We start from the raw sequence: 11,895 nt of genomic DNA, 5'->3' as shown, positions 1-11,895 counted from the left end.
TCCAAATAATATACTAATGTATTACTTATATTTTATAATACAATAAAACAGTATAAAGAGAGAAAAAGAAATTGCATAAGCACTGTACTTTTGTTTTCTTAGCCTGCAACATTTAAGATAGAATTACTGAGAATCTGTTCTTCCTTTTTGTTCTTTCTCAAGTGCCTGACCATGAACATTTTAAAGTGGGGACATCTTCAAAAAAGCTGCCTTTGCAGACGTTAAACTGGAGTTAATTCATAAACCTTAGCCAAGTCCTAAATCAAGCAGTTAGCTTTAACCCCTAGGAAAATATCTTATACTGGGGTTTATACTGAGACCGGAATCCAGAGGGGAAAGGAAGTGAATAAAGAACTATTTTTTTCCCGTCTCTTCCCGTATTTTGCATCGGAAAAAAATTCATTTAAATAGACGTGTCAATGCCTCACTATCCAGGAGGCATGGGACAGGATCCAAACAAGGATTAGCGGCAGCAAAAAGAGTATTATGGCTTCTGAAAATTAAAAGCACAGTCCATGTCAACTCTGGCATTCCTTTATATCCAATAGGATTTAATTCTGGCCCAGATTATATGTCTACTATACATACGGTAACCACAGCACACGCCTACATAATTTTTTAGCGGTTCAATCCCATGGAATTCAATGTGCCTACTCCCAGAGTCCCGTTTCTTAGCGTACGGTCCTAAAGACCCTTTGGGGAACTGATTAGAGTAGAATTTAACTTCTGAGCAAATGTTTTTGCTCCTTAAAAACACCGGCTGCTTAAAAAACCCCATCAAACGTAAGCATCTCCATGATTTTGCAACTGTAAAAGCAACTTCCTGCAAAGCGGGTTGCCGTTCACTGCTTACGGAGCAACCGTCTATAAATAAAATTCTGCCTCCTCCCATTTCCCTGAAGGAAAAGGCAGCCTGTAACTTTTGTTTTCAACTCGGGGCCAGGAGGAGGACTGCCGCAGCTTCGAAGAGGCCGCCGCGCCCATACCGGCCCCTTGTGGCTGCGACCCAGATGTGGCAACAGCGAGGGGCACGCAGGGAAGACAGCGCCTCGCGCGCCGCACGAGCTCCAGAAGCATTACTCACGCTGGACGGGGCTTCGAAGGAAGCCCGCGTTGTTGCTGGGGCGCAGCGGGAACGGCCGTATCAATCCACCCAAGCCGCGTCTCTACGCGCGGGCACGCCCCCTCCCTCGCGCTCCCCTCTCCCTCCCCCCCCCACCCGGGCATTCCCTGGCTGGCCGCCGCTCACTGACAGACAGCCGCACCGCCCTTCCCTGGAGCAGCCGGCCCCGCCCTCCCGCTCTCCTCGCGCCGACCTTTCCCCTAGTTTCCAGAGGGTGGCTCGGCTTGGCCGCCGCCGCCGCCAAACGTGCCCACGAGGGTCCTTTCCTGCTATCAGCATAGCTGCACGAGGCTATCACGCCGCCCGAGGAAACCCATTGGCTGGCCAGGAGGCAGCTCGGGTTGTGATTGGCACGGCGCTTCTTCCCTTCCCCTTTCGTTCTTTCCTCCTCCTCCTCCGCCCCTTTCCAGCTGCTTTGCTGGATGGAGTGTTTTGGTGTGCTTCCCTCTGTTTTGGCTGCTCGCCTCCCTCGAAGGAGGGGCGGGAGGGAGGTGGTTCTGGCCGATTGCTCCGGCTGGCTTTGTCATATCGTTGCTGCCCGCGGGAGCTCTCACCATGCATACCTCTCCTTGCAGCGAGGAGATGGGAGATGCCCCTTCGGTGAGTACCACTTGTTGCGCCGTGCGGGATGGGGGCATAAGGGGGCAGAGCAGGGATCCGCTCCCAGTACCTCCCAGAGCCGAAGTGGCTCGACGTGACGTGCCCTCTCCCCCTTTGAGTTCTGATCTGATCGGCGTGACTTTCCAAGGAGCCAGGTATTCGGAGGAGCAGAGGCCAAGCCGCTGATGCGCCTCGGGAGGGACCGGGGCACACGGGCTAACCTTGGCTCTTTTCTCTATTTGCAAATGCAATTCGGGGGTGCCCAAGACGCTGAGGTGAGGGGCGCGACAGATTCCAGAGCGCGCGCTCCTTGTGCCCGGGGCTCGGGCAGCTGTGCCCTCTTTCTTCTTCACCTGCGGTGGGACAGCTAATCTGGCCGGGAGCGACCCTTCTGATTCAGCCTCTCCGCTGTAGCCCTTCCCCGGCGGCTCGCTCTCTAGGAACTCGAGCGGGGGTGGCCCCTTCAACTTATCTGGACCGAGTGACGTGTGTGAATTGGGGGAATGCTGAATGCTGTTTCCTTCCTAACCCCGCTTGGAAGACCGCGGGCTGTGTTTAAGCAAATACTGGGGGATGCTTCTCATCCTCCCAGCCAAATCCTAGGCATGCTTGCTTAGAAGTAAGTCCCGCTTCTAAGGGTGAATAAAGGACTGCAGTTTTATTGGCTCTAGGGTGGTGAGGCTTTGCTCCTTGCGTAGACCTGGCTGGCTGGTGTGGGCAGAATAAAGTGCTTTGGCATGAATAATCTAGGCTGACTCTGATCCACAGTTGCTTGCTAATGGCATGACTTCATGCCTGGGAGATTACAGTAAGTGCTCTTCTTTCAGCTGGTAGGTTTGGGAGGGGCTTCCTTATCTTCCTTCCTTTCCCTCCCTGTTTTTCTCTCTCTCTTTCTCTTTCTTCACCCCATTCACCTTTGTGAGTGCCTCTCAGGAGAAAGTGTCTTGACTCTTGTCAGCCATTCGCTGCCCTCTAAGCTGTCTGGTTTGAGGACAGAGGTACTTACGGTGCCTTAAAGGGCTTCCCAGCAGAGGCTCAGTCAGGGACCACCACCCATTTTGCTCACATGGCTATTTTGATGCATGACGTCTCCCCACTCCTTCCCTCCCCCCCCAACCTTGAACTATATTTGGTTACTCTGGATCCCACGAGGTGGGAAGAAATCCTCCCACCTCCTTTAGGAGGAGGGCCTTCACCTCCTTCTGGCTAAATGTCACTGGCCTTGTAGTTTTGACTAATCTTCACATCAGTCCCTCTCTCCATCCTCCTCCCGCTATATTTTTTGTTAAAGCAAAGTAAAGGAGCGGGCACGTGAGCAGCATGGGGAGGGTGAGTGGGAATAAGTAGAAAGAATTATAATAACGGTTATGCAATAATGCTTGCCTGCTGTTCAGGACAGTGAAGTGGAGGGAAATTTCCGATCTTTGTGCAGCTGTAATTTGCAGCCGTTTCTTGCATTGTGTGTCATCTCATCCAGTTTGCCACTGCAGTGTCTGGGTGAAGGGAGGTGATCTAAGGACGCACTACGAGGCTGTTGCAGTTCCGCTCTTGCATTTCTGTCTGGAAATCAGGCCCAGGCTTGCTCTTCCCTTCCTTCCTTCCTTCCTCCCTCCCTCTCTCTCTCCCTCCCTCTCTCCGCTTATTAATCTATTTTAGGTTTTAAAATGTTAAAGCTGATCTAAAAGACTTCTTAAATGTTTGTTTTCCCCAATAGTACCATCTTGGAAAATATTTTGATAACTGAAAAAAAATGTAGAAAGTCCCCTTGTGTGAATTATTTATACTGCTTGATATTGTGGTAACTTTTACTTCATGTTAAATCTGTTAATAGTTAGATGACTTACGGTTTCTGCTTTGGATCACTATCATGAATTTAACATTAAACAATAGCATCAAACACTAATTGAGTGCATGTCAAGTCTACTTTTACTCCTCTTTCACTCCAAAATGTTAACTTCATTTATGTATGTATGAACTTGGAGATTACAATTTAAGTTAATTGCAAATTCCATATAGATTTAACTGAGTAAAAGATATTTTTGGCTTCACATATTCAAGTATCTACTGTATTTGGTGCCCACATGTAGTCTGCATGTATGAACTTAAGTACTGTGATTGGCAACTTTTTCACTGTATGCATATGCAAGCCTAATTGGTTACACCTGGATTTATTTGCATACAGCTGGCTATTAAGTGACAGTCTGTATACTTCAGTAAGTATTTACTCAAGTGTCTATCTGTATATGATATCTGTGAATAGTGTAATGGGGCATGAAAAGGCTATCTAGTATTCTTATGAGGCTTATTACCAACTGGCTGATTACATTTTTTTTTTCTAGCTGGGATTCAGCGTATAGGGCATTTTCAGTGCAGTTAGTACAGGCAGCGCAGTACAGGCATCTGTTTATAGCTACAAAGGTAGCGTTTAGCTGTAACTTTTGGCGATAGCTTATCAAAAGGGGAATATATTTGTTCCTATAGATCCAGGTTGCCTAATATTGTTTTGGATCAAGGACTAGGTGTCATATTCTTACAAGAGTTTAGCAGTTAGGACAAAAAACTGAATCTGGTTAATTTAATTAAATGGATTTGATATCATTGTTCCCTCTGTAGTATGGAATTTTCCCCTTTCATTATATTCAATATGGCAGTTTGGCTACAACTTTTGGAGAATTCTGAGGGACGGTTTGAAGGCTTTTGGGTTTCACATGCTGCCCTGGGACTGGAGGTTGTAGATATTTTAGTCTCAGTACAGATAAAAGTCAAGTACTCAAAAGCCTACTGGCTCATGCTTACTCTGTGTTTTGTGATCATGTAATAAAATGAGAAATAAACTGACAAGGAGTTAATGTGTAGTTTTTTAGTCCAAAAGTTGACTAGGAAATGAGTATTTGGAAATACAGCAATCAGAATGCAGGAAAGCCACCAAGGGTTGGGGCAGCTATGTGCACAAGCCTGCTTTGATTGTGAGAAGTTGTTATATTATTCAGAGCTAGTTAATTAGCCCTTGTAATCCAATGGGTAGGAGTTCTCTAGAGGTATTAAGAACCAGCATTGGCACCCAAATTGCTAAAGAAGTTAGATCAGGACATTGAGCCATGGGATGAATGTTTAAACAGACAGTGAAAATGTATTCACTTTTTTATCTGAATGATTAAAATGTGATGATTCACTCATCTCAAGGTTGATATTGTGGACATCTACGAATCCATCCGTGAACGAAGGCGTCACGACAGTGAAAGATCTACTTGTAGCACCTTGGAACGGAACGACATAGAAGCAGTTGAGACCCTTGTTTGTATGAGCTCCTGGGGTCAAAGATCACAGAAGGGTGACCCATTAAAAATAAGACCTCTTACACCTGTTTCAGATTCTGGGGATTTTGCAGTGCAGAATGAACCCACATCTGAGATGCCCAAGGATTATAACTTTTTATCCACACTGGTAAGGAAAAAGAAAAAAAAAAACTACCTGAAAGAAAATGAGTATGCATGAAATGATTATTTTTAAGCGGAAAGAAAGCAAGCTTTCCCCACTTAATCTGCTAATAGTGCTTTATTGAATTTGAGGGATTATGATTTTTTAGTAATGGGTGTCAGATTATTTTACAGTATTAGGTATACATATCTTTTTGAAAATGCAATTGATAACAATCTGCTGCTGATTGTTTTGGCCTATTACATCACATCTTTCTCTGTGATTCGCTGTTAACGTAGTCTAAGACAAAACATTGTACAATTTACAGCTATGTTGTGGGGAAATCTGAATTGAATAGCTATTGCATGATTTTCTGAAGCAGACAGATTGGATTGTTCCATTGAACCCAGCATGGCAGAGAGGTACATCTGAGAATATTGCTTTTCAAGCACCATAAGATTGTGATTTTAATACAAAGGAAGAATGTTGGAACGTACAATTACCTTTATTATAGGACATTAGAATGAAGTGAAAATAAATAGATTACAAAATTGGGGTAAACATTCTTTCAAATTATGGTTTGAAAAGATCAGTATCTTGAGGTCTGAATGAGACAGTACTGATTATGAATGTAATTAGTTATGTCCATAATTCCAGTTAGTAACTCTGATCTATGCGTGCTGATTTCTTTCTTTTTCTTTTTAATGTAGTGCATGACACCACCATACAGTCCAGATTTTGTTGAGCCTTCCACGGGAGCACCGCCTTCCTCTCAAGCTACTTATTCAAAATCTAGGGCAATCAAGGCAAATGTACCTGCCAGCTTAGTCACTCCTCCAGGTTGTACTCTTGCTGCAACCCAGCCATCTGTTCTGAACATGGAGAAGCAATCCAGCCAGATGCCAGCAAGGACCGAGCAACCTGTTCCTCCGCTTTGCAGAGCCATGGCAACTAGTGTGATCCGTCACACAGGCAACAGTTCTGGTTACTCTCGCATTCCTGGTGTGCAAGTGAAACCAGAAGTTTCATTGGGCAACGGTGGGTCTGCAGACTGGCTGGAGGCCCAAGGCCAGCAACATTCCAGAGCTTCGCGGGATTGCTATATTGCAGAGAACTTAACTTGTGACACTTCACTTGCACACAAATCTTCCTTGCACGACTCAGGTTGCTCTAGAACTGCCAATAAAGGATGTGAAATTTCAAGGCTTGCTTTGCAGCAGGCTGTTTACCCAAAGAATTGTGAGAATGATATGCAGCAAAAGACCAGCCCCCTTCTACCCTCCCCTGTCTCAAATCCACAGGTGATCTGTCAAATGATCCCCTTGGATGGACCAAGAGGTATGGTCCCTGCCCTATTAAAACCTTCTACTCAAACTGCAGCAACAGTCAAACCTATCTTACCCCACACAGCTCCAGTTTCTCAGCCTGTCCTGATGGGACCTTCCATGCCTCAGGGGACTGTTATGTTGGTTCTTCCACAGGCAGCTGTCGCCCAGGCACCTCCGTGCCAACAAACTGTGATGTCTGTGGGGAACACCAAGTTACTGCCTTTGGCTCCTGCTCCAGTTTTTATTGCCTCCGGCCAGAGCAGTACACCATTAATAGACTTTTCGCGGAGGAGGAATTATGTTTGCAACTTTCCTGGCTGCAGGAAAACGTATTTCAAAAGCTCTCACCTCAAAGCCCATCTGCGTACTCATACTGGTATGTATAGAACCGAAGGAATGTGATGTATCTTATAATTTCACTGATGATGCTTGTCAAGCATCAAAAATAAACACTGAGATTGTAGTGGCATGAAACTCACTAGAGCGATCTTCACCTCCATGGTGCTCTCCAGATATGGCATTGTAGTTTTTAGAATTGAGGGAAATAGATTTCTGATGTATGTACTGTACATGGTATCATATTGGAGAAGCTGAGATACTGTGCAAATGCCTATGATTTAGAGGCAAAGGAAATTGTTCAGGCATGCAAAAGAGTGCAGCTGAGTCTTTACAGAATGTGTAGAAGGGAAGGGGGAGAGTTTTTACAGGTCCCATTCCTTGACTTCTTAATTAGAAGCAGTAGATGGAAAAAATATATTGATACAAAAAAATACTGAAAAACTTTCCACCATGGAATGTTCTGAAAATGGATTGACTTCAGAGTAGTCCCAGTTCAAGATCAGACTACTCTGAGAATGCTTGGAATTATCTGAGGAGTTGTGTAGAACATTTTGTAACAAAATGCTTAGCACACCTCTAATTTTTACATATGCTTCTACATGTGCACAAAATAATCTCATATACTAATAGTATATTAATACTATATACTAAGAGGATTGAGCTTCCTATATCTTATCAGTATTGGTAAAATATGCTCCAATAATGGGTCCCCGTCCCCCTCCATAGCCCCTTTAGGAGCTACAGTAAAATCCTGATCTGTTTTGCTGATTGTTTGTTCTTTTGTTTACTTGGTAGAAAATATTTCATAATTTCATTGGTGAATCCAACAAATTTATTCTTGAATTGTCTTTCCTTCCCCCTCCCACTATTCCAGGAGAAAAACCTTTCACCTGTAGCTGGGAAGGTTGCGATAAAAAATTTGCCCGTTCTGATGAGCTTTCTCGCCACCGCAGAACCCATACAGGGGAGAAGAAGTTTGCCTGTCCAGTCTGCGACCGCCGTTTTATGCGTAGCGATCACCTGACAAAACATGCCCGTCGTCACATGACCAAGAAGGTGCCCAGCTGGCAGACAGAAGTTGGCAAACTGAACAGAATTGCAGCTCTAGAGAAACCAAGGAATGAGAGTGCTCTGAGCGTGCTTCTACCAATGTTATCACCAGGGTAGTGGGCCAGCTTGTCAAAACATTTTGTCACGAACTTGAGGGTTCCCAAGATTACAGCTTTCACTGATTTTTTAACTTAATTTCCACAAGTTATGCTTTTCTATAGGGGAGGGTGGGAAAGTATTTTCCTCTTTTTTCTACCCTCTCTCCCTGCTTCAGTGTTTGGCCTACTTAATATTACATTACATTTCTTTTCTTTTTTTTTCTTCCAGAGTTTTGGGGAGAATCACCAGCACTTCAGAAAAGGAGAATATATTTTGGGGTGGGGGGGTAGAATATTAGTAATGGACTATTCTTTGAAAATTTATCTTTACTTGAGTAAGAATAATTAATAGAAAGTGAAGCAGGCTGACTTTGTTGTTTTCAGTTTTATACTCGTTTTCTGTATACTTTGTACAGATGCAGCTGCTACAGCCTGATCTTGCATTTATCCTCTGAAAGCAGTGATATGGGAGATTGAAACTACCTCTCAGAAACTGTTCTTCTTGGTGAACACAGTCCAAAGTGTTTATCAGCTTGGGTCTGAACCCTGACTTCATACCTGAGGCACTCTGCTTTAGGATTGCCTGCCATGTCATAGTTGCAGTTTAGAGCACTCTCTCCCATACCTGGAGATAGATGCCTATAGATTGTATTTAAAGTTGGCTTATTCAGCTAGCTCAGGACTTACTTAGACGGGACGCCAACCATGTGCATCAAAGCTGAAAAGGCCTGGCCTGTGTAGGAACTCCATATTGAAATGGCACTGAATTCGTTTCCCTTGTTATTCCAAGCTGCCCAAGGCACTGTTCCATGTATGTGCAGACAAAACCTGTTGGCCTGCAGATGGAACCGTGCATATGACTATCAGCTATTTAGATTAATATTTATTAATCAACTCACATCAAAATCAAATATTGAATACAAAATTTCCGGACACCAGTTACATCACAGTTGCTGTCTTGAACAGTATAAGCATGATGATAGTGGTTACTAAAGTAAAGTTTGGACATACTATGAAAGAAGGAGTGACTTGTGATAATGCCTACTCCTTAATAATTGTAATTATTAATAATTGAGAAGTAGCACCTTAATTTTATTTTAGTATAGCTAACTTAACAGAATTGAGGGCCACATCTCATCAGCAATATAAATCTGTCAGGAACTTCCATTTCCATAAAAGGGGGAGTTAAGTGCATCCTTAAGTCTGCATTTTTAAATTTAATAAGCACTAGGTACATAACTTTGTTTGGATTATGTCCTTGATGTATCCATAATAAAAGCAAGAAGGCCAAAGTTAAAAATGTACTCCTGCTTGCACTATTTTTTTGTTTATCATCTAAAGCAGGGTTCCTCAACCTTGGCGACTTGAAGATGTGTGGGCTTCAATTCTTAGAATTCCCCAGCCAGCAAGGGAATTCCCCAGGCTGGCTGGGGAATTCTGGGAGTTGAAGTCCACACATCTTCAAGTTGCCAAGGTTGAGGAGCCCTCATCTAAAGAAACTATTGAGACTTCTCAGCACCCAATTGTTGATTGATCAAGAATTTTCACATGAGCCTTTCTTGGAAGATGAGCAGAGCAAGTGAGGCTGTTTGATGTGCAGTATTCAGTCAGGTGGATTTCTTGATCAAATCCAATATTGGCAATTGTGCAATGGAACTTTCCCTTCCTCTCTGCCCCTGACACTCCCCAAAATCTGTTCTAGAGAGTTCAGGGCAAGGTTGGGTTTGGTGAGATAATCTGCTTCACTGAAAGATGCTATTCTGGGGGTGTGGGGAAGACAGGGAGGATTCAACTGCATGTCTTGCACTGAAGTCTCTTTTGAGTTGCAAAAGAGTTGCAGTACTTGTGCTTTTAAAAAGAGGGGGATGGGTATCACTTGTAGGCTCTGTCAAAGTAATAAACATAGACTTACTTGGAAGTGAAAATTCTGTATTTTAAAGCTGCCTTAAAAGTTCTTAGCCTTGGAGCAAAAATGCTTTATTTTTTTAAAAAAACTTTCCTTCTTGTATCTTGATCTATAGCACGTTGGATGAGTAACTGAAATAATAGATAATTGTTACTTGTCTTCTGGGGGGCACTGTGGGAAATCAGAATTATTGGTCATGAGATACCATCTCTGATGACATGCTAAATTTTGCATCTCAAGCTGAGAAAATTGTTTCTGATGAGTCTATGAAAGCATGATATACATGTATGTAGTATATCTGACATATCATTACTGTCTGAAACTAGATAGATCTTTTAAATTTTCTATATCCATTGGTTATTTTTGTTAAGCCAAGCTTGCAATACTTTTATTTATTCTGAAGCTATCTGAAATATTTCCATGGATGATATGAATTTGCTGGAATGAGTGTTTTAAAAACTGCATCTGCTATATGTTCCAGAATAACACCTAGGTAATGCTAATGTTTGGTCATTTGTTTTATTAACTTTATTTTGTACCTGTAGTGGCAGCCTGAGAAAATCAGGAGGTTACAATTTTCCTATCACTTCAACCTGGGGAGCAATGCATTTTAAAAGAGCATGACATCTGCCAGTTTGGTGGAGGGGGCGTAGGCAAAATTACATGATTTGAAAATCTGCCGGACTGTCTTTGTCATGATGCCCATTCTAAGCATTTATCTGCCTATCTGAATTTGGAGGGACTAGTGTTCATGAAGCAAACCATAAGAATCAGGCATTTCTTTCCCTTAGAACATAGCAGCACTTGGATATATGAATTAAGTATTATCTTCAGTTAATGAAGATATTTCATTTTGGCTTACACTCCCAAATCAAGTGTAAGTTGGCTTCCTTTGAAATGAGGTTAAACCAGGTTATCATGTATATGCAGTCCTCAGCCACGTATGATAGTTTGGTGCTTGAAAGCATTTGTATTCTTTCAATTTGAACTAGATAGATGCTAGAACAGAAAGCTGGCTAGCAGGGGATGGGTCATAGTGACTGGGCTGCATCTGATTGGTCACTAGATATGCAAGTAGATGAATGTTTTAAAAAGCTGCACCTCAATGTTTGTGTGTATATGTGTGTGTGTGTCTGTGTGAGTGTGTGTGTGTATATATTGTGGGCATGTCGGTGTGTGTATAAACACACACATACATGCATGTGTGTGTATGTTTTCTTCTGTTACATACCTTGCCATATTTTGAGTTTCTGAAGGAAATCGATAAATGTGCAGATCACATAGTTGTTTCTTTCCCCCCCCCAATTTATGCTTAATTAACAGAAGAGAAACAAATATTACCCTTGTTCATTTTTAAAGCTTGTGAGAAATGTAAGTGGCATAAATTCAGTTCATATAACCAGACTGCAACAGTTTGATTAGTTTGAAACCACTTTTTTTTGGCCTCTTTTCTACAGTGCACAGGCAGGAACCCACTTTTCCCTGATGTAATTCCACTGAGAAGTTGACAGCCTTTCCAAACAATTTTCTGACCTAATTATTGGCTATTTGGCTAAAGATTATGGGAACTTTGGTTCAATGTAGTAAAATATTGTGCCTAATATTTTATATGAATAAACCTTATTTGTTACTTTCTGTTCAGCATTTATTGTGAAATCCTTGTTAATTGTGTATATATATACAAATACTCTTTGTATTTCTTCAAGGGCTGTGTTGTAATTCCTCTTCTAGTAAAGTGGATATTTGCATATAGTCTTGGTTGCATTGTGTCTTCCCTTGTGTGGATAGTCTTCTTAATGTGAAATAGTAAAGGAATAGGAGAGAGGCATAGTTTCCGTTGCTAATGTTAATGCTTGGCATGTGTATAGCATTTAGGTTACAATTCTATGTCCCCTCAAGCATAGGAATCTCCAGATATTTCCCCAAGGTCAGAGATGGGTTATAAATGTGGGGGGTGGGAGTCGAAGAGAGATCTGACATTGCACTTCCTGAGCCCTATCCCACTTTCAGTGGCTAGCTCTTTCCAAGATCAGG

General features: G+C 42.7%; 1 protein-coding gene across 3 annotated transcripts; it reads left to right on the top strand.

Annotated features, from left to right (window-relative positions):
- The first annotated feature begins 1,526 nt into the window (after positions 1 to 1,526).
- Positions 1,527 to 11,496, top strand: KLF11 (KLF transcription factor 11). 3 transcript variants are annotated; one of them, XM_025170172.2, is made up of 4 exons: positions 1,527 to 1,723; positions 4,907 to 5,167; positions 5,851 to 6,844; positions 7,682 to 11,496. In XM_025170172.2, exons 1-4 carry the CDS (start codon positions 1,679 to 1,681, stop codon positions 7,972 to 7,974), a joined length of 1,593 nt encoding a protein of 530 aa, XP_025025940.2. In that variant the 5' UTR covers positions 1,527 to 1,678; the 3' UTR covers positions 7,975 to 11,496. The 3 variants fall into 3 exon arrangements, with proteins under 3 accessions (XP_025025940.2, XP_087992377.1, XP_025025939.2); XM_088136251.1 differs by lacking the exon at positions 1,527 to 1,723 and adding an exon at positions 1,753 to 2,531; XM_025170171.2 differs by lacking the exon at positions 1,527 to 1,723 and adding an exon at positions 2,546 to 3,936.
- The last annotated feature ends 399 nt before the right edge of the window (positions 11,497 to 11,895 follow it).

This window comes from Python bivittatus, unplaced genomic scaffold (assembly GCF_059951505.1).
Source record: "Python bivittatus isolate LINGU-HERP-01145 unplaced genomic scaffold, Pbiv_v1 ctg000020_np1212, whole genome shotgun sequence".
Taxonomy (NCBI): domain Eukaryota; kingdom Metazoa; phylum Chordata; class Lepidosauria; order Squamata; family Pythonidae; genus Python; species Python bivittatus.
Note: the sequence above shows the minus strand (reverse complement) of the source record. Positions and strands in the feature narration are given on the sequence as shown.

Bases quoted from the DNA above. Each gene is read 5' to 3' on its own strand.
- KLF11 (XM_025170171.2), top strand. From the start codon at position 3,820: ATGAACTTAAGTACTGTGATTGGCAACTTTTTCACTGTATGCATATGC. The intron at 3,937-4,906 runs GTAAGTATTTAC...ACTCATCTCAAG, and splicing joins GTGACAGTCTGTATACTTCA to GTTGATATTGTGGACATCTA. The intron at 6,845-7,681 runs GTATGTATAGAA...CCACTATTCCAG, and splicing joins CCATCTGCGTACTCATACTG to GAGAAAAACCTTTCACCTGT.